The following is a 26,877-nucleotide window of genomic DNA, read 5'->3' as shown; positions in this document are numbered from 1 at the left end:
TCTACTTAGCATGATGTATATATAATAAAACAAATGAACTAATATATATATGGTGGCCAAACTGAGGTCCCCAGAGATCCACGGACTACAATTCCCATGAGCCCCCGCCAGCACGCTGCGGCGCTTCAACACACGACATCATGGCTCCGCCTCCATCTTTCAAGGAGAATTGAGCTTCCCGGTCAGGCCTCGGCGTCGCACGCCCTTCAGTCCTCCCGCCCAATGAGAGGCCGGGATCGGGGTCACGTGGCCGTTCCCGCAGCGGGCGGGCGGCGGCGGGGGAAAGGTCGCGCGTGAGGAGGCGGGGCGTGGGCGGGGCCTGCTCACGCACGCTGGCGCGGTTGGTCGGGGCGGCCTGAGGCCCATGTGGAGCGGGAGCGGCAGTCGCAGTTGAACCGCCGCCGGATCCGGATCGCGGGGCAGCCATGAAGGGGTGAGTGCGGGACCGGCGCCCCCCCTTCCCCTGCGCTCCCTCCCGAGCGCCGTCTGCCGCAGGGCCGCTCCGGGCGGCGGCTGGCCTTTGTTTCCCGGGGCGCCGCTTGGGCCTGCTCCCCTCGGCGGGAGCCTCCTGCCGTTGGTCGCCCGCGCGCGCTCGCGCGTGCGTGCCAAGGGGGGCGGGGCGTTGCGGGAAGCCCCTTCGGGCCCCGCGGGCAGCGCCTTCGCACGTGCCTCCTCAGAGGCTCTTCCCGGGGCGGGCCGCGCCAAGCGCTCCCGGGAGGGAGGGAAGGAACAGCGGGCCCATTTCCTCTCCCGCGCGCCTGTGCCTGGCGGAGCTGCTCCAGGGAGAGGCCTGTCGGGCCCCAGGCCCGCGGGACGAGAGGCTAATTACACTCCCCCCCCTTTAAGCGCACCGTGAATTGAGTTGTAGGAGCTCTGCAAATCTTGGCATCTTTTTTTATGCCAGGAAGGGCGGCCAAAGTGTGGCTTTCCAGACGAGCAGGCTGATTCTGTGAAGGCTCAAGGGGGTGGCAGGTGTCAGTGGATGAGCGAGAGGGTTGTGAGTGTCCTGCATAGCGCAAGGGGTTGGACTAGATGACCCAGGAGGTCCCTTCCAACTCTATCATTCGAGGGGCTCATGGTCGCTGCACATCTGGCGATCCACACTCTAGATCAGGGGTAGTCAAACTGCGGCCCTCCAGATGTCTATGGACTACAATTCTCATGAGCCCCTGCTGGCAGGGGCTCATTGAAATTGTAGTCCATGGACATCTGGAGGACTGCAGTTTGACTACCCCTGCTCTGGATACTCCTGCGCTAGAGCCAAGTGATGGGGAACGACCCTGTACAGATAGCAATTGGGCTGGTGGGCAGTGCTTGCTTGGGCTTGGAAACCTCCTGCAGCTGTGAACTCAGGCCCCAAACCAATGTTCACTTGTTTTTTAAGGGCAAGATGACTATCGAGCTGAGGTTGTGGGTTCAGGGAAAACAATCTATGTCACATCCTTTTTTTGTTAGGATCCTGGGGTTTGTGTGGTTTTCCCCGTTACCTGTTGGATTCTAGCAGTCAGGTCAGGCTGAGAAAAGTGTGGTAGTCACCCAGCAAGCTTTATGGCCGAGTGGGGAATAAAATCTGGGTCTAATCCAGCCCCTCCTGTGCCCCTTTAGTGTGTTGCTTCTCATGGCGGGAAGGGGAAAGTCCTTCGTGTTGACAAGCTGACGAAATAGAAGAATTTGTGTGTGTTTTGGTGTCTTAAACCAGTTCTTTTAAAAAAAGGAACAGCCACACCTCTTCCCAAAGTGCGCAGGTGATAAGGACAGTACATTCTAGTAAAAAAAAAATTGTGGGACCTGTTTCTGTGCTGACTCGAGAGTTGTTGTTGCGTCATTAGAAATTGGTGCGGATGGCACGGAAAATATGGCATCTGCATACAAATTGAACAGGCAGCATAGGAATGCAGGTGCTTTAATCGGGTATACTTAATTAACATCAGGTACGAAGTGTACTTTTTCATTTGGTTCGTTTCAGTTGAAAGTGTTGAAATTGCACAAAACTCCTGGGTCTTCCATCAGAAATAAATATTGGTTGGATTCCAACCTTGACCCATGTAGTGCAGAGGGTAGCTGAATTTTGATCTTTGTATTGGAGAGGATTATTTACTATCAGAGTAGTTCAGGCTCTCTAAACTACTTGAACTAGATTATAGTTGCCTGAATTGCAAATATATAAATAGCCAGGCGTTGGCTGGGGGAGGGGGGGAAGTTGCTAAACCTTGTTGGTATGAAGGAACTCATTGCAATGAGGGATTTTCCTTTTAACAATTTCTGCTAACAAAGGTAGTACAACCTTTTTTTATGTCCATTGTTTCTGTTTAATCAGAAGGTTACATCCTTGGTTCTGTTCTGAACTCTGGAAATAACTTCTGTATTTTGTTTGCATAATCCAGGCGAGAAGAGTATGCTGTAGTGACCCAAAATGGTTTGGTGTGTAATTCACAGCACTGGGTTGAAGCCCAAAGTTCAGTGTTGGGCCTCATACTCTTTGGCATGTGTGAGGCTCTAGGTCATTCCCTGGTGGGCTAAAAGAGCCTTCTAGGATATCATAGAATAATAGAATTGGAAAGGACCTCCTGAGTCATCTAGTCCTCCTGCTGCAGTAGGGCTGGAAGAAGGATCTTTTTGGCACCGTACAGCAGGGATAGTGTTTGCTGGCAGGGGCTCATGGGAATTGTAGTCCATGAACATCTGGAGAACCACAGGTTGACTACCCCTGCCTTAGAGACTAGCCTTGCTGGTCCATAGTTTTGCTTTGGTGGCTCCGTCTATTGCTCATCTAGTTTTCAGATGTGATGTTGGAAAGGAGTGAGTGAAATTCCCGCTAAGCAAATCCACAAACATTATATTAGATTCCTCCCCAGCTCAGACATCCATCTCTGGTTAATTTGGTAAATAATTCTGCATGTCTCGTCTAAGGGTGTATTGTACATTTGCTAAACCAGTATGGTTGGGAAATAACCTGCAGTCCTTTGATAGGTAGTGGGATGGAGGTGAATAGTAGCATTTTTAAATTTCACACCTCCGCAGAGCTGCTTTTCCATCTGGGCCATGGATAAAAAGGCAGTCTAGAACTGCTTTCTTCCCTTCCCGAGGCATTTAAGTTCTTATCAAGCTGGCCTTGTCTTCAAAGGTCTGGCTCTGTTTGGGGGAAGATCTGACACTGCAGCAGGAAATCAAGGGGACCTGGTGGTGGTGAGGCACCCTGGAATACAATCCTTTAAAGAAGACAAGTTAGTGCTGGCATTAAGAACGAAATCTAGACTGAACTTTGACCCAATCATGGAGTGTAAAAGGCACTTCAAGCTCTAAAAGGGGGGCTGGAGGGAAATCAGGGGTTTTGGTCTGTGGAGGAGGATTGTGTGTTGGCAAAGGAAGCTTGGCAGTGTTTAATTTCTAAGCAAGCATATCATGGCTCAGAACTATTCTATTCATGTCACACTTCCTGAATCCTTAATGGCAGCAGTGGCTAAGGTGCAGGGAAAGAAGCATACTCTCAAGATGGCCAGAGGCACTTTTCAACGTTTTCCATGAAACTGAAACCTGGTGTTTGGTTTTGCCAAGCCTGAATAAAGTCCTGGGCAGGACATAATTTTCTGTGCTGAGCCTTAATTGCATGCGGGGAATGTCCATGTGAGCCCCCTTGCTTGCAAAAGATCAAGGACTGCAGAGCTTATAAGAAGAGTTTTCGGGAAACATGAAGAATTCTGTGAAGTTGTTACTGACGGACGGGAGGTGTTGGGTTATAGAGGACAGTGAAGGAGGCCAAGAGATTGATTAGGGTGGTGTGGGGGACAAAATACAGGTGAAATACTTGGAATTTATCAATGAAGACTTGGTTACCAGATTACTGATATGAGGATCGTCCTAATTCCAAAGGATTTGAGGGAGTTGAATCCTGTTCTTTTTAAAAAAGCAACAACAATCCTATGTCAAGCATTAAAGATTATGAAAATCAAGTCCATGTGTGAAAGGCAGAAGTCTGCCTCATATGAAGGGTTAACACTACTGCTCTGGGGAATGAGGTGAGGTCACTTGGATGTAGAGCATCAGGCTTGCATGCCGAGGGTCCAAGGTTCAGTCCCTGGCGTCTCCAGTTTTAAAGGGGCAAGGTGATGTGAAAGATTTCCGCTTGACAGCCAGGGAGAGCTGCTGGCGCTCAGAGTGAACAAGGCTCACTGTGGTACACCAGTGGTCTGATTTGATTCAAGAGAAAATTAATGTGTTCATTGGCCAAGGCTAATTGATAGGACTTCACGATCTAATGGTGGGAGTCATTTACAGTGTGATCTAATTGTGGGATGGTAGTCATAGAACTCCGCTTAGCTTTTCTGTCACATTGCGTTTTCCCCATGTGTTTCAAGTTATGCTCTGCAGCTGCGAGTTCTGGAAACTGATCTTTTAAGAAGAATACGTGAGATTCTCAACGCTGAAGTTCATGTTCCTGAGGACTGATTCCCCAGGGCTTTTGGCTGCACAAAAAGCACACGTCTAATTTGAATTCACCTTTTCCCAGAAGGCAGGCTGCTCACACATGCAACGAATCAAGAATTTGGGGTTTTCAAATTTGGGCACTCTGTTTAGGAAACAGGTGGATTTTTCTGAAGTTCACCTGTATTGGGACAGCTCCATGGTCATGTATCCTGTTGTGAGCTGCTGGAGTGGCAAAGAGCCTGTGGTAACTCCTGGCAGGGCCCTGGTTTGCATCTCACCTCTGTGATGCCACTGGGGAGGTCTTAAGCAAGCCACTCCCACCCTGCCCATCTGCAATATGTTGCACAAGGGGCAGTGACATGCAGGAGGGCCTTCTCTGTGGTGGCCACAGATTTTGGAACAGCCCTCCCTCTGGTGACTCACCAGGTGCCACCATTATATGGTTTTCATCCCCTGATGAAAACACACCTCTTCACCCAGACCTTTGATGTCTGGTTTCTTCTGGGTATGAGGGAGGGTGTGCATGCAGACTTTTAAAAGTATTTTAGATGATTTTATACTGTACTGTCTGTATTGTAACCTGCCCTGGGACCTTTGGGTGAAGGTGCAAGATATAAACTACCAAATAAATAAAAATGTGTGAATCACTTTTGACATACAAAAGTTTTAAAAAAAGGCTTGGGATTTTAATTCTTACAAAAAGGGGGGGTCATTTCTAGTCATTTTCCCTTCTCCTACACACAGTGTCACCACCACTCAGTTTGCTCCCCGTGCAGTTTCGGGGATTCGCAGACACCCCCCACCCCTTTCAGGAGGGAGTGTAATTCGCAGCAGACAGGAGAAAGGCGGCCAAGCTCCCTTTCGTCCCGTAGCTCTAAATAGAAAGAATTTCTGGAGCCCCAGGAAATTCCCAGCAGTGGGAATGGAATTATCGCAAAGGTAACGGGAGGTTTGTTCAGGTTGCTGAACTTGTGATCAGTTTAGCGCGGAGGGGAGGGGTTGCTTTATTTGTAGCGTCGGTGACAGTTGAGAGAAGGATCTGTTGCAACACCTCCAGTCTTTCATCCTCAAACCACAAAGAAGTTGCCAGGCAGGGCAGGGTACTGCTTTAAATCTGACTTCTAAGGGAATTATTATTCTGTCTGAGTATTCCCCAGTCGTCTCGGGGAAAGTGTTGTGAGCAGCACAGGAAAGGAAATAATCTTTTCTGGCAATTAATGCTACTTTGACAGTAATGTTTCCTGCTTGTATTTTATCATTTTTTTTAAGCCTCAACCTGTATGGTATGTGGGGTTGCCTTGGTTTCCTGAAACAAGAGATGAAAGCCAAATAACTTCTTAATTCAGGAGTTGATTAGCAATGCAAATGAACTATACAAAAAAAGGGGGGAACTCCTGTTACAGAAGGCACTTTTGAGCTGAAGAGACTCTGCATTCCAGATCGCTCTCCCTTTGATCAGAGAGCAGCTCCTTCCGCAGACTTGGGTTATCTGTGAGTAAGCCCCCTTAAAGAGTGGGGTTTACTTACGGTTGTGGGATTCCACTGTCAATCTCATACAAAGTGGCAGATTTTCCGACACCAGTGAAGATGGAAAATATTGGAGGTGGAATATTAATTTCACATTGTGTTGCTGCCAGATAGGTATTGGGGGAAATATATCTATCTAAAAAGTCAACATGTATGCAGAAGAATAGGGCACAATCTATCTGAGCTTCAGGACTTTAAATGTGAGCATCAAGTCCATAATATAGATCATGACCTACTGTGCTATATTTATACTTCTTGGCCCAGGAGGCAGGCATTTTTTGGATCTTAGGAAACTGACTTTTGATAGCTCATGGCTTCAGTGGAGGCTTTACCGTGCCTCTTAAATGTAGCTTTATCCCTAAACAGTTTCTTAAAAAATATCTTTGTAAGGTTTTGTTCTTTTAGAAGTGGCATCCCTTTTGGATTATGTTATTAACTAGTGTCAAAGCCCATTTTAAAAATGGGCTTTGAAAGGGGCGGCAGGCAGAAGGGTGTGAGAGGGTGGCTGTGGCTCCCTTTGGCCCACAAAGCGGGCTAAAGAGAGTGGGAGCCTCTCCCCGCCAGTGGCAACAGGGTTTTGCGGCCCTCAGGGAGGCTACAAACTCCCCTCCCCCCAGCAGGAGTGTACCTGTGGGCCGCAAAGCCCTGTCACTGCCTCTTTCCTTGTCGGCGACAATGTAGGCTGCAGCCACAAGGCTTCTAGCAGGCAAGGAGGGAGGGTGGGAGCAGGAGGGGGAGGGCCAATCAGGGTCGACCTGGATGGACAGGGCCCTGGACAGTCTCCTCCCAGGAGGCTGTTTCCCAAATATATAAGGTAGCGATAGTGTTAGTGTTAAGGATATCCAGTTGCTTTGGAAATGGGCCAGGGCCAGCACAGCTCGTGATATTAATGAGCAGTAGCAACTCTTTAGCTTTGGGGGCTTGCATGTCATGGGCACCTATCTAAAGTTGAAGGTAGTATTTAGTACAACACTCAGCGCCCTGACCTGGACAGCCCAGGCAAGGCCAGCATTATCAGATTTCAGAAGCTAAGCAAGGTGGCCCTGGGTCGTGTTTGGATGGGAGACCTCCTAGGCCAGGGGTAGTCAAACTGTGGCCCTCCAGATGTTCATGTACTACAATTCCCATGAGCCCCTGCCAGCTAATGCCCCTAGGCATATCAAGTTCGTGATGCGAAGCACCTCTGAATGTCTTGCCTTGAAAAGCTTGCAGGGTCCCTGTTGAGTGACAGGGAACAAAAACGACAGAGAGAACAAAGTTGGGGCAATGCAATAGGAGTGCTCTTTACAAATTGAAAGCCACTTATGCACACAGCATTTTATGTCCCCAAAGTCACAAGGTGGCTTTCAATCTGTAAAGAGCACTCCTATTGTGTTTGATATATTAAAAGTAAAGCTTATTCAGAAAATAATAACCAATTAAATTAAATTTATAAATGTTGTTCTTTGTTACACATGTAAAGAATACCGGAACAATAAGAAGACGGGGAAGAAGAAGAGTTGGTTCTTATATGCCGCTTTTCTCATGTCTCAAAGGGGCTTACAGTCGCCTTCCCTTTCCTCTCCCCACAACAGACACCCTGTGAGGTGGGTGATGCTGAGAGAGCCCTGATATCACTGCTTGGTCAGAATAGTTTTACCAGCACCATGGCGAGTCCAAGGTCACCCAGCTGGCTGCACGTGGGGGAGTGCAGAATGGAACCCGGCATGCCAGATTAGAAGACCGCACTCCTAACCACTACACCAACTGGCTCTCGTTTACCATAAAAGCCAAGTTGTATCCTCAGGATTTCTTTCAGAATTTGAATTGTATTCCTGCACTTGCTTACCCTCAGTATGCAATGAAATTGCAATGATTCAACACTTTACATATCGTCTTACATAAAAGTCTTCATGTTACATATCTTTTCGAAATAACGCTGGAGGGTTAAATATATGGACACTTTGTCATAAACATGTTAAAAGTAAAAGAAAATATTCCATAAATCATCCCCCCCCCCCCCGGGCCTTCCCATCTCTAGCAGTTAGACGTTGAACTCCTGAACCCTTGAAAATCTTGGTTGGGTCAACAGGGGCGGCCAAACTGGTTGTCCAGATGCCTATGGACTACAATTCCCATGAGCCCCTGCCTGCTGGCTGGAGACCTCTAGGGAGACACAGTTTGGCTTCAGGATGGGAGCTATCAGTGGAAAGGTGGGAATCATTAGAGATTGCTCTTACACTCTCTGCCCTTCTTTGCAATCAAAAGTGCCCTTCTAGATGAGGGAATACACTCTACTTATTAAGGTTTCAGTTGCTTGTGGCAAAAATATTTTAGGCAGTTTGGTATAGCGGTTAGACCAGTGGTTCTCAAACTTTTTCGGGCTGCTGTCCCCTTTGCTCTCAGGCCACATCCTTCGTGCCCCTCCCCCCCCCATATAGACACATACCTGGTGTTAGGTCTGCTGCAAATTCCAAGCACACTGTAGTGCCTACACTTCTTTTTTTGGTGTGTAGGGGCCATATTTTAGGGGGGGGGAAATAAAAGCTCTTTGTAAAAGTAATTTGCAAGAGCAACTTTGGGTCCCTGTTGGGGAGAAAGACAGATGAAGAAAGGAAGAGAGAGAGAGAAGCAAGCAACAGAAAATCCCCTGACCAGCAGCAAGCAGAAGGCTTTTCCAGCCTCCCAAATGTGGAGACATTTGGGGATGGGTTGTCAGCCTGGGTGAAGAAATTCCTAGAGATCTGGGGCAGAGTCTAGGAAGGACAGAGTCTGAGGAGGGGAATAGGATGCCTCCATTCCCCCTTCTGAGCTGCCATTTTCTTGAGGAAGCTAAGCAGGGTTGGCCCTGGTGAGCACTAAGATGGGAGACCACGAAGGAAGTCCAGGGTCTTTACTCCCCAGAGGCAGGCAATAGCAAAGCCACCTTGGAACATCTCTCACTAGGAGAACGCAGCCGCAGAAGGAAGAGTCAGACTACTGCTCTCTGCTGCTCCCAAATCCCTCACCACCTCCCTGGATCCTTCCACCGCCCCTTTGCTTAGACTGTCTGACCAGGATCCTTGACGGCCCATGCTCAGATATCCTCTTGGCCATGGGATTTTTCCCCTGACTGTCTCTGGGTCAGTCCCATGCTCTCCGCCTCTGCGATCTCACAGGAGGATGTGCCAACATAATAAATTATTGAACGTATCTCCCGAAATAACTTGGTTGATTATTTTATGAGCAGGGTGGTGGTGGAATGATTAAGATACATTAATACTTTAAGGTCTGACTGGTTCTGTTGGTACTATAGTCGTTTTACTTTTTGTCCCCATTTTATATTGAAGACTCAGCAGACCTTTGGATCATGCATCGTTCTCTATCAAGTAGACATGCCCTCCAAGCAAATGTAACTAAAGCTGGAAGTAAAAAATACAGGACCCTGACTTCCCAGACAATGCCCTATAAAAGCATACTAATAAAAAAAAATGACAAATGTAAGTTTTTAGGAACTCTGATACCCCCGCAGGCGCTCTGTCTTCCAGTTAAGAGTACAATCCTACACAGGTTGTCTCAAAATGCTATGAAACTCTGTTCAGTGGGAATTATTCCCAGGCAATTGGTTTTAGTATTATGCTGGAAATCTTTGCCGCTTGCTCCCTTCCGCCCCGTTCCTTTTGCTTTGGGGGATGAGGCAGAGGTGCCTTACTGAGGCGGGTGGCTTTCATGAACTGACCAGTACCGGTTTGTTCAGAACCTGCTGACGATGATGGACACTAGCTAACCTGAGCCTCTGTCGAAGCAGCCTATCCTGTATTGGTAGGAAGGTGCTTGAGGCAGAAGGAGCCAATAGGTTGTATCGGTAACAGTGTTAGGCTAGGATGGGGTGATGGAGGTCCCGGATTCAGACCCTGTTTTCCATGACACTTCTTGGCCTGGTCACTTTCTCTCTCAGCCTCTGGGTATAAAGGGACAAACCTGGGCATTGAGATTGAAGCTGATCCCCTGATTGCTTTGGAAGAGCATCCAGGCACTGGGGTCCGTGCGACTCTGTTGGAACTCTGTCTTGGTATTGCTGACGCCTTGTGTTTTGGTGCTGCCGGAGAGCTTTGTTTATGGGTGTTTTGACGCTCTGTTTTACTCACCTGATTGTGCGGGTGCTGCTTTTCATTGAGCTCACCAGTTCTTCCTGTGGCGTTGGGTAGCATCTGAGCCAAGGAGGCTGCTGCAGAGGGTTAGACCCCATAGCTCCCTATTAGTTCTAAGGTCTCTCTCAGAACAGTGGCCCAAGCAAGACTTCTCTGGGGGGGGGGAGGGGGGCTGAATCTGGACTGTGCAAAGCATGTGCTCTCCCATGGACCTCTTTTTGTCCTCCCCCAGGACCCAAATACTTCTCATTGCCACGGGCCAAGATGGCATCCTCCTTGTAGTAAGCATGGCCAGCCTGCGAAATCTAGAAGCAGCCACATATTTATTCAGGCTGGCTGTTTTCCTCCAGTGCCTTCCCCTCATGCTGTACAGAGATGGATTATTCTGTCTAGGTGCCAGGTTGGGCTGTCGCAAGTGCATAGCCCACTGAATTCCTCTTCCTTCATGTTTGCTAATGCGAGTTTGATGATTCCCTCTCCAAATGCCCAAGGCCCTGTTTCCTAAATTTAGATCCCCATATGCCTTAGGTGGGCGCTGAGCTTTCTATTTATTTGAACATCTGTTCCAGTGAAATGTCTCTGCAGGGAGCAGCTTGGAAAGACCAAAGCCTTGTCATGTGAACTTGAGAACTCCCTTCCTGCAGGCCGAGGGTTCAGGTCCGCAGGACGGCTTGGGTTTCTTCCTGTCCCTTCAAGGAAACTAATTTATTTCCTTCTCAGCTGTCAACCGCCTGTTCACTTTGCAGGGGTCAGCCTATTTGAGCTGGCCTTGTTGGCCATGGATGGCACGGGCTCCTCATTGAGGCCTCTCTTCCCCAAAGGCTCCTGGGACCTTGGAACTTGTTTTAATTTCTCCATGGATTTAGAAAAGGCGTAAAGTGCCTTTTCCCTGCAGCCTCTCCTCCTTCTTCCCCAATACCTGTTGGGGTTGGTGGCGTGGGGTGTTCTTACCTAGGCATGTCACTGGTGAGATGAAGACCTGCATCTCCCTCCCCCAGCCCATTATATAGTAGTGATGGTTCTGGTTTCGTTTCCAGCTGCTGCTCCGGAAGATCAGAATAGAGCCAATGGATTCAGATTATTTCAAAAAGAGGTTTGGGGTAAACATTAGGAAGAACTTTCTGACTGTTTCCCCCCTTAGCAGAATAGGCTTCTTCTAGGGCTAATAGCTCTCCTTGCCAGCTTGGTGTAGTGGTTAGGAGTGCATACTTCTAATATGGCATGTTGGGTTCTATTCTGCACTCCCCCACATGCAGCCAGCTGGGAGACCTTGGGCTTACTGTGGCAATGATAAAACTGTTCTGACCGAACAGTTATATTAGGACTCTCAGCCTCACCCACTTCACAGGGTGTGGAGAGACGAAAGGGAAGGCGACTGTAAGCCACTTTGAGCCTCCTTCGGGTAGAGAAAAGCGGCATATAAGAACAACTCTTCTTCTTCAGTAATACCAGGGCTCTCTCAGCCTCACCCACCTCACAGGGTGTGGGGAGAGGAAAGGGAAGGCAATTGTAAGCCGCTTTGAGCCTCCTTTGGGTAGAGAAAAGTGGCATATGAGGACCAACCTTCTTCTTGTTGGGCGTTTTTAAAGCAGAAGCTAGAGCTGGGGTTCCTGATCTGATCAGGGTTCCCTGAGAGTTCCCAATTCCGTTGCCTATCCCGGAAGTTCGAGTGGCCACTGATATCACTGGAGCCCACTTCCCCTGTTTCTGTCCAGGCCTTTCACAGAGCAGAACTAAGGCTCCCACTTTCATGTTATCAAATTGACTTCTTAATGCTGATCATATCCGGTAGGAGTGTATGAGTGGCATTGCTTGTGGTAACATGGTACTTGGGGGGGGGGGGGCATAGCAGGGAGTTGTGGGCAGCCAACATCAGTCCTTGGGTTCCTCGAGGCCTGAAGCACATTTCAGGGGCTCCTCCATGGTCAGAAGGTTGAAAAAGACTGCTGAGTCCATGCCTCACTGTGAATCCAGACAGATCCTGAGAGGGAGGGCCAAACTTGATGAGCCAGCGGCCTTTCCTTATATACCTAAGGTCTTGCGGATTGTCACCTTGGGATCAGGAGGAAATTTTGTTCCAGCCAGACTGGCCCAGGAATCCTGGTGACTAATTGTTATTTGCAGTCTGTTCTGGAGGCAAGCAGAGGGGAAGCGTACTCAAATAATGAGGAAGTTCAAATTCTAGCAATGCTAAATATGCATCTCTGATGCCCCCTGCAGGACACCCTTTATATACCGCTCAGCATTGCACACTGCAGATCTTGCACATTCCAACAAGAATAGGGGTCGTTGTAGGGGGGGGGGGGGGAAGGAGTCTTGAATGTCCAGGATTGTGCAGGAGGTTGGACTGGATGGCCATTAGGATCCCTTCCAGGTGGGTGAAATACAAGCGATTCTGCTTGGTTTCCTGAAGAATAGTGTTGGAGCATGCAGGTTTCCCCTTGCACGTAAAGTGGAATTCTGCCGCACCACCCAAGGCTGTCATTGGGCTGCTTCGATTCTGCGCTCCCCCACATGCAACCAGCTGGGTGACCTTGGGTTCCCCACGGCACTGATAAAACTGTTCTGACCGAGCAGGAATATCAGGGCTCTCTCAGCCTCACCCACCCCACAGGGTGTCTGTTGTGGGGAGAGGAAAGGGAAGGCGACTGTAAGCCGCTTTGAGCCTCCTTCGGGTAGGAAAAAGCGGCATATAAGAACCAACTCTTCTTCTTCTTCTTCTTCCCTTGACATCTGCCATGGCCTCCTCCAAGACCGGGATTCCTAGAGGTATTGAGCATGTTTTGCTTTGTTCCAGTAGCCGGATCGAGCTGGGTGACGTGACGCCACACAACATTAAGCAGCTGAAGCGGTTAAACCAGGTCATCTTTCCTGTCAGCTACAATGACAAGTTCTACAAGGATGTGCTAGAAGTCGGCGAGCTGGCCAAGCTGGGTACGAGATCTTGATCTTGGTTTGGTGGGCGGGAAGGGTGAACTTTGCAATTCCTGCAAGCTCTGGTGTTTCCGGAAACCTTAATTACCTCACATTGTACAAGGCCTTTTCTCCCAAGGTTTAGCTTGGTCCAGATGCTACCTGGGACAATGGTTACAGTCTCAGTTAATTACTCTCAGCATTCCACAATTAAGGATGCATCTGTCCATTAATCTCCAATTTTGACAGATTTATTTCCTTCACTGTTCTCCCCCCCCCAAAGAATTAAACCAAGATTAATGATAACCTTATTAACTTAGCTCGTTAGTTCATGGAGGAACCAATGTGGGGTGGTGGTTAAGAGTGGCAGCTTCTAATCTGGAGAGTCAGGTATGATTCCCTGCTCCTCCACATGCAACTAGCTGGGTGACCTCGGGCTGGTCACAGTCCTGATAGTGGTGTTCTGACCAAGCAATCCTGTCAGAGCTCCCTCAGCCTCACCTACCTCACAGGGTATCTGTTGCGGGGAGAGGAAGGGAAGGCAATTGTAAGCTGCTTTGAGACTCCTTCGGGCAGTGAAAAGTGGGGTATAAAACTGACTCCTCTTCTTATTCCTTTATGGAATAAATTCCTGGGCCCTGCATACCTAAAGGACCTCCTCTCTGAATATTTCTCTAGAAGTGCATTGTGCTTTCCCAATATGAACAGGCTAATGGCCCCTGGCCCCAAAGAAATTTGGCTGGCCTCGAGAAGAGCCAGGGCCTTTTCAGTCTTGTTTACTGCCTGGTGGAATGAGCTCCCAGAAAGCATCAGGGCTCTGTCGGAGTTCACTGAATTCTGCAGCACAGTGGAGCTCTTCCACCAGGGCTATGTTGGAGTCCAGCAAAATACTTAACATTTATATTAACATCAGATTGGCCTCCTTCCTGTATCTAAGTTTTAGAATGGCTTCAAAGTTACTGAATTGTAATACTATGTGCATTCTGTCCTCTGCCTCGGCAGAAAGGGTGGGTTACAAATTCAAATAAATGAAATAAAGTCATGCACATGAAAGCTTTGTCTTAAAGGTGCCCCTGGACCAAGATTGGTTTCGCAGAAAATTACCCGGACTCTAGTTTACCTAGACTAATGTTGGCTTCATTGCTTTGTCTCTGCAGCCTGGAAGAACTTTGTCAGGGAACTAGCCAGGGCTCAGCCTACATTAGCACACAGAACCGCACAAAATCCTACTGACACCCAGCTGTGGTTAATGTAGAAGCTTCAGCTTTTGGCTTAGCAGACCCTAACCCTAACCAAGTTTTATTCAAGGTATAAGCTTTTGTGTTCATGCACACTTTAGTCAGACACGCATGCTTTCTGCCTTATGTTACAGAGCCCAGCAATGAGTCCCATTGGGCAAATGGAATACGGGAAGTTGGTCTTCATGCTAGCAGCTCCTGCCATCTTTTCCTTGTATTTAAGTGGATATTTTGCACTGAAGCCAACCCCGTATATCTGCCCTAAGCCCCTGACGGATTAGAGGTCAAAGTAAACGTGCTTTCTTTCCCAATTTTGCCTCTTCTTCCCCACCCCCCACCCTTGCAGCCTATTTCAATGACATTGCGGTGGGCGCCGTGTGCTGTAGAGTGGACCACTCTCAGAATCAGAAGAGGCTGTACATCATGACACTTGGATGCCTGGCCCCTTACCGAAGATTGGGAATAGGTAAGGCTCTCTTGCCGAATGGCCAGATGATTCTCAGGCAGAGCCACAGGGGGCTCTTAGGGGAACCACAAAAAAAGGGCCTCTCCCTCATGACAGAAGATGTGTCGCAAGACACATGTTCCTTCTGCAGACTATCGCCAAGCCCATGTTAGCTGCGGAAGAGTACAATCGAGTCCTTTCACCGCTTTCTACCCATTGAGGTGCCATGTTGGGAAGAAAAGTCTAAAAGAACCCCCAATAGCTGTCATGCTTCCAGATCGTACCATTGCACTCACAATCCAGCGGGGAGGGGGGCCTTTATCTACTAGGGGTGGTAATTCTCTGTCTCCCTTCCTTTCCAGGAACTAAAATGTTGAATCATGTGTTGAACATCTGTGAAAAAGATGGCACTTTTGACAATATCTATCTGTGAGTACACATTGTGGCCCTGTCCGTGGATATCATAGGCTACCAGGAGCCCTCAGAGGGTTCCGTTCCGTTTGCATTCCATTAGGCACCGGCACTCTGCTATGAAAGCCACAGAGGCTGTGTTGATGCCCTAATGCAGGGGTGGTCAAACTGTGGCCCTCCAGATGTCCATGGACTACAATTCCCACGAGCCCCTGCCAACGAACGCAGGCGTTAGAAGGCTAGCTTTTGAGCACCGTGGTTTGTTTTGTATTTTCCTTATTTTATTCATTCGGTTTATACACCGCCCTTTACCGTGACATCTTGGGGGAGTTGTGGGGCAGTATAAATTGGCTTTATTTGAAGGAAGTCCTATCGAAAATATTTCAGCCTTTGGGCAAGCAATGCTCCCTTGCGTGGTGCTGCCTCCGGATCCTTTGACGGCACTTTTCAACGTGTGTATTCATCGAACAGTGGCTCAGTCAGCCCTGCATAACATCTTGACCAAGCGGAATCTCAAATTTCCTCCCATTTAAAGACTTCCCTGCCAGGTTACCTGGCAGCCAGTCTTACATACAACAAGTGACCCCGTGGCTATTCTACCAGCCTCATGTCTGTCCCTTTGAAGATGTTTCAGGCCAGAGCACCCCGTGGGCCTACCGTTAACAAAGTGACCCCTTAAGTCAATTGAAATTCCAGGAAATGTTTTCAAGATGAGTGCAGTCATTACGGGGAATGGATAATGGGGCTTGGGAGGGAAAGGGATTGCAGTGGCTCTTATTTCCTTAATCATCACAATGTTACAGTCAGGGCAAAACTGTACAGCAGCCTTTCTAATCTTTTTTACGATTGAGAAGCCCCTGAAACAATCTTCAGGCTTCGAGAAACCCCAGAAGTGGCGCAATCGTGCAGAATATGGTTGGGAAGCATAAGCTGTGGACACACCCACCCTCCTTCCCACCTCCTCCCGGCCTATCATTGGTCATTTTGGGATGGGGGGGAGGGAAGTCAATATGACCATATATGGTCACATCATCCAGTAAATGTTTTAACTATTATAAAAAATATATATTAAAAATTAACCTTCGCCATTCAGGAAACCCTTCTGGGGCTGTCAAGAAACCGCAGGGTTTCACAAAACCCTAGTTGAGAAACCCTGCTGTACAGGATTTGGCTGTTCATCCAGAACTGGTGGTGAAGAGCTGAGAAAGTCGTCATGCTCTCCCAAGGGGCTTGTGCTACGCTGGGATTTTTGCCTTTCAATAACTGGACACTTCCACCAGAATCCCTTTTGAAACTCCTCCTGCCTCCAAAGTCCAAAGCACGATGGCAGCTGTTCAACAAACACATTTATGTAACCTCACTGAATTCCCCTGTAGCTGGCTCTGTGGTTCTTGCCATTCGCCTCCTTCTTACTGATGGGGTTGTGGAGCTGTAGCACCACTGCTTTAACTTCAGCCTGGAGAAAAGGAGGTTGAGAGGAGACATGATAGCCCTCTTTAAGTATTTGAAAGGTTGTCACTTGGAGGAGGGTAGGATGCTGTTTCTGTTGGCTGCATAGGAGAGGACACGCAGTAATGGGTTTAAACTACAAGTACAACGATATAGGCTAGATATCAGGAAAAAAAATTTCACAGTCAGAGTAGTACAGCAGTGGAATAGGCTGCCTAAGGAGGTGGTGAATTCCCCCTCACTGGCAGTCTTCAAGCAAAGGTTGGATACACACTTTTCTTGGATGCTTTAGGATGCTTAGGGCTGATCCTGCGTTGAGCAGGGGGTTGGACTAGATGGCCTGTATGGCCCCTTTCAACTCTAGGATTCTATGATTCTAACGTGGTGGTCGTGTTAATACTTGAATCAGGCAGGGTTAGGAATATCATAAATTGTATCAAAGTCACACCTAAGTTGGATTCAGTGGTAAGTTTCTTCTTACAGAAAGAGGGGGGATATTTTTGCTGGTTTTTCTGTCCCACAGAAGTACCCATTTTTTTTGGGGGGGGGAGCATTTTGGGTTGCAGAAGAGACAGGGAAGTCGTGTGCCCTTCTCAGAAATCCTCTCCGCACAGAACTACTTCTGGATTCCAATGTAGCATATAAAAACAGTTAAAATGCCAAATAGGCCATGCTGGACATTGCTGTGTGGGATTTCTGCAGTCTAGGAAATTTCTTTGGGGTGAAAAGCACTGCACAATGTAAAACTGATCATCCAAACACAGTATACCCAGAGTTGGGGTAAACCAGGTCATGTTACTAAGAAAATGCCAATATTTAGTTAGTGCCCAGGATCATAGGGGTTAGAGCAGCCTTTTTCAAAGTTTTTTTCTGTTGAGAACCCCCTGAAACTATGCTTCAAGTGGCGAGATGGGGCAGAATATGGTTGGGACGCATAGCTGTGTGTACCTGCCCCTGTACCTTCCCATCCCCTCCAGGCCCATCATTGGCCACTTTGGGAGGCAGGGTGGAGTTGGTCGTCATGATCATATATGGCCCTCTCACCCAATATTTAACACATTTAAAACATATATTAAAAATTAACTCCCACCCATTCAGGAAACCCCTCCAGGGCCATCAAGAAGCCACAGGGCAGGGGTGGCCAAACTGTGGTGCTCCCGGATGTCCATGGACTCCCAATTCCCATGATCCCCTGCCAGCACATTGTTAAGTTGCCGCTGACTTAAAGCGATTCTCTGGGGTTTTCAAGGCAAGACATGTTCAGAGGGAGCTTGCCATTGCCTGCCTCTGCATTCCAAACCTGGACTTCCTTGGTGTTCTCCCATCCATCTACTGGCAGGGCTAACCCTACGTAGCATTAGAGGTCTGGGCTATCCCGGTCAGAGCTACCAGTTTGACAGCTGGCGGTCGAGCCGAGTGGCTTTGACAGACTTAAGCCTGTGGTCCACCCGCTGGCCTTTCTTCTGCACAAAAGCGCCCTAGATCCGAGTTCAGGAAACGCTAACGCTCTTTCTCCCCCCCTCGGCTTCTCTTCCTTCCCCCAGACATGTCCAGATTAGCAACGAGTCTGCTATTGACTTCTATAGAAAGTTTGGCTTCGAGATCATCGAGACGAAGAAGAATTACTACAAGAGGATAGAGCCGGCGGACGCCCACGTGCTGCAGAAAAACCTCAAGGTCTCCTGCCTTGGCCAGAACACAGACGTGCAAAAGGCCGACAACTGAACAAACCCCCTCCCCCGTGAACACTTTTGTGCACTTGCTTGTCACCAAATAAGGAAAGAGAGGCCTGATCTACTCCCTTCCCCCCCTTTCCCCTTTCCCCTAATGTTTGTTGTATCCTCTCCAACAAATTAGTAACTCCCCGAGAATTGTCCAATTGTGTGTTTTGGGTTTTACAGCTCTACTCTTTTGCATTCTTTGGGGGGGGAGGGGGTGTGATTTCCGGTTGCGGAGCGGGGAAGCGGCCTTCTGTCGGTCTTCCAGAAGTTGAGGGTTTTTTTCCTTCACCGCGTGCGATCCTCCTCGTTGACGGGCAAAGTTTAAGCAATACCTTGCAACCAGACTCATAATATCCACGCATCCTTTTTTAAAAAAATAAGTTCCGGAGGCTGCTGCCGTCTGAGATTGTGAACATGGCTTAGCGGTCCCCCGGCCCCACTTGCCTCTCCGCAAACCACTCTCGAGGCTGACCCAGAGTGTTTTTTGAGTGGCTGCGTTCTCCGTTGTACGCTGAGAGCAGCGGCGACAGCTAAGGAGATCCATCTTGCAGAGTGTGTGATCCCTTTGGGGGGAGGGGGCCAGCCAGGAAGCGTTCCTCGGACTCTTGTCGGTGAGGATTCCAAGTGGGCCATACCATCTTTCACATTTTTCCTGCTCATGATTGGTGTCACGGTGACAAAGGCTTGGGGGGGGGGTGGACTTGGAGGCTTGGGCATCGCCGGAGGATCCAGGCAGCTTTTAAGACTGGCGACGGAAGATCAGCGCCATGACCCTTCTCGCAAAAGCTTTGCCTTGGAAACGGTTCTGCTGGTTTGGACTTTGCTTGCTTGCCAAGATTATACTCTGAAAATAGAGGATGGTTAAAACTGCTTCTCTTCCCCCACCCCACGTCTGACAGGGGGCGCTTCTGAAACGCCAGTTGGGAGTGGCATACCGGGGGATTGTTTTAAGGATTCAGAAAACACCTGGTTTTCTTCCTTGTATTGTAATGTACGCCCTGCAGCCTCCTTTACCGAGCTCTTGCTTTGTATTGTGCTTATGCTTTTGTTTGCGATTTTCATTTGGAGCTCTCTCACGATCAGTACAGCCATCGCCAGCTTCAATCATACGACTTTTCTCCTCATCTGGGCGGGCGGGGGTGGATTGTACTGAAAAAACCCCAACAAATCTGCCCCGTCACTTAAATCAATATTAAACGGTATTACTTTCCTGGTTGTTTTTAAAAAATTGGAACTGTATTTTGCGCTTCTGCTTTTTAAAACAAAAAGCTCTTTTGTCCGGGGGCGCAGGGTGGAGGTACGGGCTATTACAGTCTGACTTTGCTAACCGAGGCTGTATCCTCATCGTCATACTGAACGGAGGGCATGGAGACGAGAGACCGCATGGCCATTTGCAATATTCTGAAGTCTCAATTTGCAGAAGAATCCTAAATCAGCCACTGGAACCAGTCTGCGGTCGCTTATTCGGCTGGGAGGAATCTCCAGAAAAATCTTCCGGATGCTGATTTGTTTGGTACATGGAGAGGTTTCTGCGTCTATAAGTTGCCTGTTAAGTCTTCTGCGGAGAGCACATATCAACCTTGTCCTTCAGCGGCCTTGTCCTATGGAAGGGCTTTGACACCACTTCACCGACCACACCTTGCAAACGTTTTGTGTGGTGGTCGCTTGAGGGTGTTGCCATCTTTCTGCAGTGATGCTGAAGCATATTTCATGCTCAAAGTGCCAACGTAGCTGCCCTGGCCTGTCGTCGGGTGAGATGCGGAGCTTTAGGGGAGGTCCAGCATGGGAGAATGTGCGGCCACCATCGGTCACTGCCTCTCCTCTTTGTTTCCTGAGCAGTAGGTACTTGGAAATTGTGTCCTCTCCGAACCCTCCCGCCAATTCCTTGTTTCTACGGGCAGTTTTTTCCTTGAGGTTTCAAGAAAATTTCGAGTGCACAAACCTTCCAGAGTTCAATTGTTTTCTGATTTTTTTTTGTGTTGCTTTTAATCACCGTCATTTTATGAATGTATTTCTCAAAAAAAAAAAGTAAAATGAATTTTCCACTGTACAGTCAACCTTATTAACTGTGTTGTCTAGGAGACATAAAGAAATTAAACGGGAAGTCGAAATATCCCTTTCTCCGGATGACCAGCCCTCCGTTTGACGGTTCCTTACGGACGCACACAGGGGCTTATTTGTACTTGCAATGTCATTCAGTTGTGTTCCTCCAGCTGGGTACGGCTCGGATGTGAAAAACTTCCCTTCGAAGCGTTTGCCTTCCGTTTCGGCGTGCTGCAAACTGGGCTGTTTGTGGGGGTGGGGGAGAGAAACGTTTTGTCTTTGGAAATCGGGGTGTGAATGCTTCGTGTGAGTACTGCCGGAGCTTCTCGGTCGCTTGCGAAGCAGCGCCTGTGCCAACTCTGGACTTGTGAGGTTCTCAGCAATGGTCATCAGCACTTCACTCGTTTGAAATTTGCACCAGGGGGGTGTGGGAGGCAATGCAATTTGAGCCGACCCAGCTGCAGGTATGTCAACCGCCAGTGGCTCCGTACAACAATCTCCGGACTTTGCATAAAGAAACTCTCAGTATTAGATAACCATGATATATTTGGGGGTGGGGGCAGAAGCTAGTAGCAGCATCTGGAATTGACCTCCGTTGACTTTGTGGTGGGGCAGGAGGGTGGGTGGGTGAGTGGGCGGGGAGTATTTTTGTATACGCAAAGTGGCGGGGATTACTTGATCCAGTTACTGGTTGAATATGTCCATTAAAGATGACATGCTGTTACAACTGAAATAAATTCTAGTTACGTTTCATTAATTTGAATGGTGACTTTCTCCCAAACCCCTCCTTTCCACCCCCAAGACCCTCGCTGCTCACATCCACGGTCAAGTCACACAACTTCACGTTCCTATAGGTATAGGGGCTTTTAAACTATTCTGAGCATGTAGCTGCAGCAGGACCAGAACTTGTTTCAGAGACGTGAGAATGCATGAATGGCCCTGTCTACCAGAGCAGTGAGAGAACAAGGTGTTCTCTGAAGAGGTTCTAATCTCAGAAGAGCCCCGCTGCCCCTTACCCCATGGGTAATTGGGACTGTTCTTCATCTTGGCGTCTGAATCGTCCTTGAAGAGTAAGATTTGAATCCAGTACCCCGAAAAGACCAACAAGATTTCATAAGTCAAAGCCACCTTGTTTGCAGAAGCTCCTGGACAGACTGTTGCTGATTTTGTCCATTTGCAAAGTTGGTGCCTGCAGAAGCCCTTATGGGCATAATTTGTCATACTTGGGAGAGATAATCCATGAAGATGAACACCCTTTTTCGGTCCTGGCCCCAATCTAGTGGAATGAGCTCCCGGAAGAGCTGAGGGCCCTGCTGGAATTACCAGCTTTCGGCAGGGCCTGCAAGTCGGAGCTCTTCTGCCAAGCGTATGGTTGAGGCCAGGGCAGAGCCCCAGGTTCCATCTTGGATCCCCAAGATCCATCTGTTCAGCTCCCTCTCTCATGGAATTGACGGTACGGCCTCTGACAGAACAAGGTGGGGTTGGAAGCTTTAGAATGCCATAGTTGTTGTAAAATGGGAATTATGGCGTTTTGTGGTGATTTTAATGTTTGTTGTGAACCGCTGTGAGACTTTCCAGGGAATGGCGGTATATAAATCTAAAAATAAATAAGATTGGAGGAGCCAAGGCAGGTCCCTTCAACTGAACTGAATAACAAATGGGTAGCCAGTAGCCAGTGATAGGCATGCTCTGTCTAGTTCCCAGAAATAGTTGAGCTGGGGCAGAAATGATGTGGGATCAGTGGACTTCTAGCTGAATATGAATTTCCAATCTCTTGCTGTAGCCTACGGCCATGTCCCCCAAATTTTGTTCCTGAAGGTCATCGAACATGTGAGGGGATGCAGCAGGGGGAACAGGCAGAAATTGCCACCCCTATCACCAAAATAAATGTGGGAGAAGGGACAGCACGGGTGAATATTTATTTATTATTATTATTTTTAAAAAATTATATTTATATAGCGCTCTCCCCAGAGGCTCATGGCGGTTTACATAGAACATAAGAACAATAAACAATACATGAAACAGTCTATAACTTATGAATAACCGTACAATATTAATAACTAATAGTTCTAACAATATAACAGTATAAACAATGCCACAGGTCCAGAGCACTCTGGTGGAGTTCTGAGAGGGGCCGGGGCCGGGGGGGGGGGGGAGAGCAGGGGCCCAGTCACTGTTGGTTATGTCTGGTCTCAACCAAATGACTGGTGGAAGAGCTCCCTTTTGCAGGCCCTGCGGAACTGTTTAAGCTCCATCAGGGCCCTGATCTCCTCCAGGAGCTCATTCCACCAGATGGGGGGCAGAACAGAGAATGCTCTGGCCCTGTTCGAGACCAAACGGACTTCTTTGGGCCAAGGACCATTAGCTGGTTGGTAGCAGTAGAGCGTAGAGCTCTTTGGGGGCCATAGGCTGTTGCTGCTTTCTGTGAAGTCTGATCTGAATCTTCCCTTCAAATTCTCTGGCACCTGCAGAGAATATGGTAGAGACTGGGGGCTACCGACTATTCGGCAGGACTTGAGGACTCCTGATCCTCCCAGAAACTGCAACTGGCTATTTTGACCTTTCCAGGCCAAGATGGTCAACCTTCAAGCTATAGCACATAGCTTATCTTCCATGCTGAGATCCAAACTGGACAAGAAGTCCAAACTGCAAAATGATTACTTGAGTTCTGGGGACAAATTTATCTCATACTATTTCTGTCAAGTGCCAAGGTGGACTGGGAGGTGGTCTCCCTTTTACTGACAGAAACCAATGTTTAAAGGCTAGCAAATTGCTGTTGCCTAGCAAATCCAGTAATGACCACTCAAAGGGCACCCATTTCTTAAAAGTACAGGCTTGGTTTCTATTTTATAAATTTCTAATCTGTAGTTTTCCTTAGGGTTCAGATTTTTCTGAAAACTGGGCATTTTCTCTGGCTTATGGAAAGATCATTCTCATCTGTTCATGGTTCCAGTCTCTGAATTAAAGTATCCACAGATAGAACCATAGTGAGATTTGGATATATTAATGATGCATCAAATGGCAGATTTCTTGCATAGAAAAAAAGCTACAGCACAATGGAAAGATAGCTGACATTCGCCTGCTGATAAGTTTGTGGTGGTGGTGTTGGTGTTTTTTCCTTGAAGGGTGACTATTTTTGTACATATTACATTCAAAATTACACCGCCAAGTGCAACTTGAAGTGCTAGAATGTGCCCACTCTCTTGTTCTGCTGCATTTAGAAGTAAAAGACAGTCAGCTTGGTGTAGTGGTTAGGAGTGCAGACTTCTAATCTGGCATGCTGGGTTTGATTCCCCACTCCCCTACATGCAGCCAGCTGGGTGACCTTGGGCTCGCCAGGCGCTGATAAAAACTGACCGAGCAGTGATATCCGGGCTCTCTCAGCTCACCACCCTCACAGGTGTCTTGTGGGGAGAGGAAAGGGAACGTGACTGTAAGCTGCTTTGAGACTCCTTCGGGTAGAGAAAAGCGGCATATAAGAACCAACTCTTCTTCTTAAGCTGCTTTGAGACTCCTTTGCGCTAGTGAAAAGTGTGGTATAAAAAATAACTTCGGAAGAAGAGCTCTTTTTTTGTACTCTGCTTTTTATTACCCAAAGGCATCTCAGAGGGTTTACAGTTGCCTACCTTTCTTTTAAATTTTATTAGAAACATTATTAGTAATATATACATTTCCAAATTAACATAAATCTCATAGTCTACCAATTTAACGGATTTAAACTTCCAGTACCACTTCATACACGCTTACTGGAAAATTTTTGCAGACAGATACATTTAAAAAATCCTGAACTTCCTGTTTAAATCTCACCTGACTCTTCCCCGTCCAAATTAACGTACACTTTCCCTATATAATTCCAAAATAATCTCCATTGACTTTTATACATTTCTAAATTCGTGTCCTTAAAAAATGCTAACCTAGTTTTGTACCTATTTCACATCTGAAGTGAGGCTCTTCTCACAAATTCTCTTTATCATGCCACACTCTTTATCATGCCACTCCTCAGCATGCAGCCAGCTGGGCAACCTTGGACCAGTCAGTCCTCTCAGAGCTATCTCAGTCCCACAGGGTGTCTGTTGTGGGGAAAGAAAAGGTAGGCGACTGTAAATTTTATTTTCCTCAGAAGCCTTGCTGGAATCTCCTTTAAATTTTAATGCGTTCTCCTACAACACAAAATTATATTTTATAGTGCTCCTGCAGAATTTGATATTTAATACTCCTTGTTGTAGACTGGACAAGACAGTCTCCAGGAGGTTTATCTTTTGCATATACAGAGTTAACCCAGAATGCTTTGTCAACTTGATCTTCCAGATCTTCCACATTCATGTCTAATAGTTTGGCCAGTTCATCTATCACAAATCCGGCTCTCCAGATTAGAGGCTGCCGCTCTTAACCACTCATTTCAATCAAAGGGGAAGCAGCTTTTAAAAACATTTTTTAAAACCTCAATTTACATTAATCTACATGATGGTTTTTATGTAAATGTGTATGTATAGATGGTTTTTGAAAACCCATTGCTACCTACCCTGAGCCATCCAGGGAAAAGAGGGTAATTATAATAATATATCACACTGGCTCTCAGAAAGTGCTGGAGAGGTTGAGCTTGCGTACATGAGTTCTGTTTTCAAATACGAAAGTGGTACTACAGAGGTCACTGCTGTAAGCTCCAATGGCTCTTAGATCCAGGGGTGTCATTTGTTGCCAATATACTTTAGTCTGGGAAGCTCCCGACATCCTTAAGTTGTGCAGGAGGCCTGGCTCCAGTTCCCTTAGGTTAGGGTTCTGCAACTTTTTTTGAGTCTGCACGCACCTTTGGAATTATCTAGCGGGGGAAACGACATTTCTTTATGTTTTATCATACGCCATGTGTGTAGTGTTCCTTGCTGAATCGGAGCATGATCTGAAGACCCTGATAAAGAGACTGAAAGAAGAAAGTGAAAAGATGGGATTATATCTAAATATCAAAAAGACCAAGATCATGACCACTACTGGCAGTAGCACCAAAGGCACGATTAACAACAAGAATATTGAATGTATTGATGATTTCATCTTTCTTGGCTCTATGATCAATCAAAGTGGTGGATGCAGCCGTGAAATCAAATGGCGAATAACACTGAGCCGGAATGCAAAGTTAGGCATGAACCGAATATGGAAGAGTAAGGATATCAGCCTTAATACAAGGTGCCGGCCAGTCAACGCTGTTGTCTTCCCCATAACAACCTATGGATGCGAAAGCTGGACCCTGAAGAAGGAAGACAGGAGGAGAACAGATGCTTTCGAATTATGGTGTTGGAGATGACTGCTGCGAATCCCATGGGCAGCCAAAGTTACCAACAAGACAGTTTTAGAGAGGAGCAAACCAACTATGTCATTAGAAGGCAAGATATTACGGCTAAAGCTCACTTACTTTGGACACATCATGCGATCAGACTCGCTAGAGAAATCATTAATGCTCGGCATGGTCAGCGGCAAAAGGAAACCTGGTCGCCAAAGGATCTGCTGGCTCGACACGATCAAAGCCGATACAGGGATGACCATGTACCAACTAAAAGAAGCAGTCACAGACTGCGCACGGCAAAGACTTCCCTATAGAATCACTGAGGGTCGGACACGACTGAACGGATAACATCACCATCATCATCATGTGTGTAGTGTAGCCATGGGATTCTCAGATTGTCTGGCTGGCAGGCAAGAGACATTTGGAAGTGGTCTGTCATTGCCTGCCCCTGCATCACCGCCCTGGTATTTCTTGGAGGGCCGACCCTGCTTAGCTTCCAAGATCTGACAAGATCGGGCTTCGCCTGGACTATCTAAGATGGGTGGCTCAACCACAAAATGGCTGTGAAACAGGGAGACACACGCAGGAGGCCATCATGGAAAAGTAATGCAAGTGCAGGAGAAGAGAGAAGTAATTTTTAAACATGCACAGTATGCACTAGCGTGGTAGAATGGTTAAGAGCAGTGGACTCTAATCTGTAGAACCAGGTTTGATTCCCCACTTCTCCATATGTAGCCAGTTGGGTAACCTTGGGCCAGTCCCAGTTCACTCAGGACTGTTCTCACAGAACAGTTCTCTCAGAGCTCTCAGCTACTTTGACTCCTCCTAGTCAAAAGTGGGATATAGACAAGCCAGCAATTCTCAAAAGGAGTGTGTAAGGAGAATAAGATGAGCACTGCAGTGGCGATTGCCACTGAAGCTATGTTATTTTAGTCTGCACAGTCCCTCAGATCGCCAGTGGCCAATCGGAACCCCCCATTTGCAGGAGGCTACCCTAGTCCCGCCTGCTTTTTGCAAACCTTTGGCAGGCACCAGGAAAAGTGTCTGCGGGTCTCATGTTGGGGACCCCTGCCTCAGGGCAAGCCCATTCGCTGTCATTGAACCACCAGCAGTTGGAAAGGGTCGTCTGGTCTCCAAGATAATAACTTTTGCTGACATAGTCCCATCAGGTTTTCTTACCTTTCCGAATACAAAGAGGACTGGAGCTGTTAATGAAGGGTAGCATGTTGCTGGGGAATGCAGACTCCTGTTGTAGCTCTTTCAGATCAGTGGGTTGGTTCTGGCCTGCATCTCCCGAACTTCCACAGTTCCACGGGGCCTG

General features: G+C 47.7%; 1 protein-coding gene across 2 annotated transcripts; it reads left to right on the top strand.

Moving 5' to 3' along the window:
• Positions 1 to 261: 261 nt before the first annotated feature.
• NAA50 (N-alpha-acetyltransferase 50, NatE catalytic subunit) lies at positions 262 to 20,317 on the top strand. 2 transcript variants are annotated; one of them, XM_077345888.1, is made up of 5 exons: positions 262 to 433; positions 12,859 to 12,995; positions 14,559 to 14,678; positions 15,020 to 15,086; positions 18,062 to 20,317. In XM_077345888.1, the coding sequence occupies exons 1-5, from the start codon at positions 426 to 428 to the stop codon at positions 18,240 to 18,242; spliced, it is 513 nt and encodes a 170-aa protein (XP_077202003.1). In that variant the 5' UTR covers positions 262 to 425; the 3' UTR covers positions 18,243 to 20,317. The 2 variants fall into 2 exon arrangements, with proteins under 2 accessions (XP_077202003.1, XP_077202004.1); XM_077345889.1 differs by having other exon boundaries at positions 289 to 433; positions 12,862 to 12,995.
• The last annotated feature ends 6,560 nt before the right edge of the window (positions 20,318 to 26,877 follow it).

This window comes from Paroedura picta, chromosome 7, assembly GCF_049243985.1.
Source record: "Paroedura picta isolate Pp20150507F chromosome 7, Ppicta_v3.0, whole genome shotgun sequence".
Classification (NCBI taxonomy): domain Eukaryota; kingdom Metazoa; phylum Chordata; class Lepidosauria; order Squamata; family Gekkonidae; genus Paroedura; species Paroedura picta.
The sequence above is the reverse complement of the archived record's forward strand: the minus strand, read 5'-3'. Positions and strand labels throughout refer to the sequence as shown.

Excerpts from the sequence above, each read along its gene's own strand:
- NAA50 (XM_077345888.1), top strand. Across the intron at positions 14,679-15,019 it reads TTACCGAAGATTGGGAATAG|GAACTAAAATGTTGAATCAT; the intron begins GTAAGGCTCTCT and ends CTTCCTTTCCAG. Across the intron at positions 15,087-18,061 it reads ACTTTTGACAATATCTATCT|ACATGTCCAGATTAGCAACG; the intron begins GTGAGTACACAT and ends TCCTTCCCCCAG.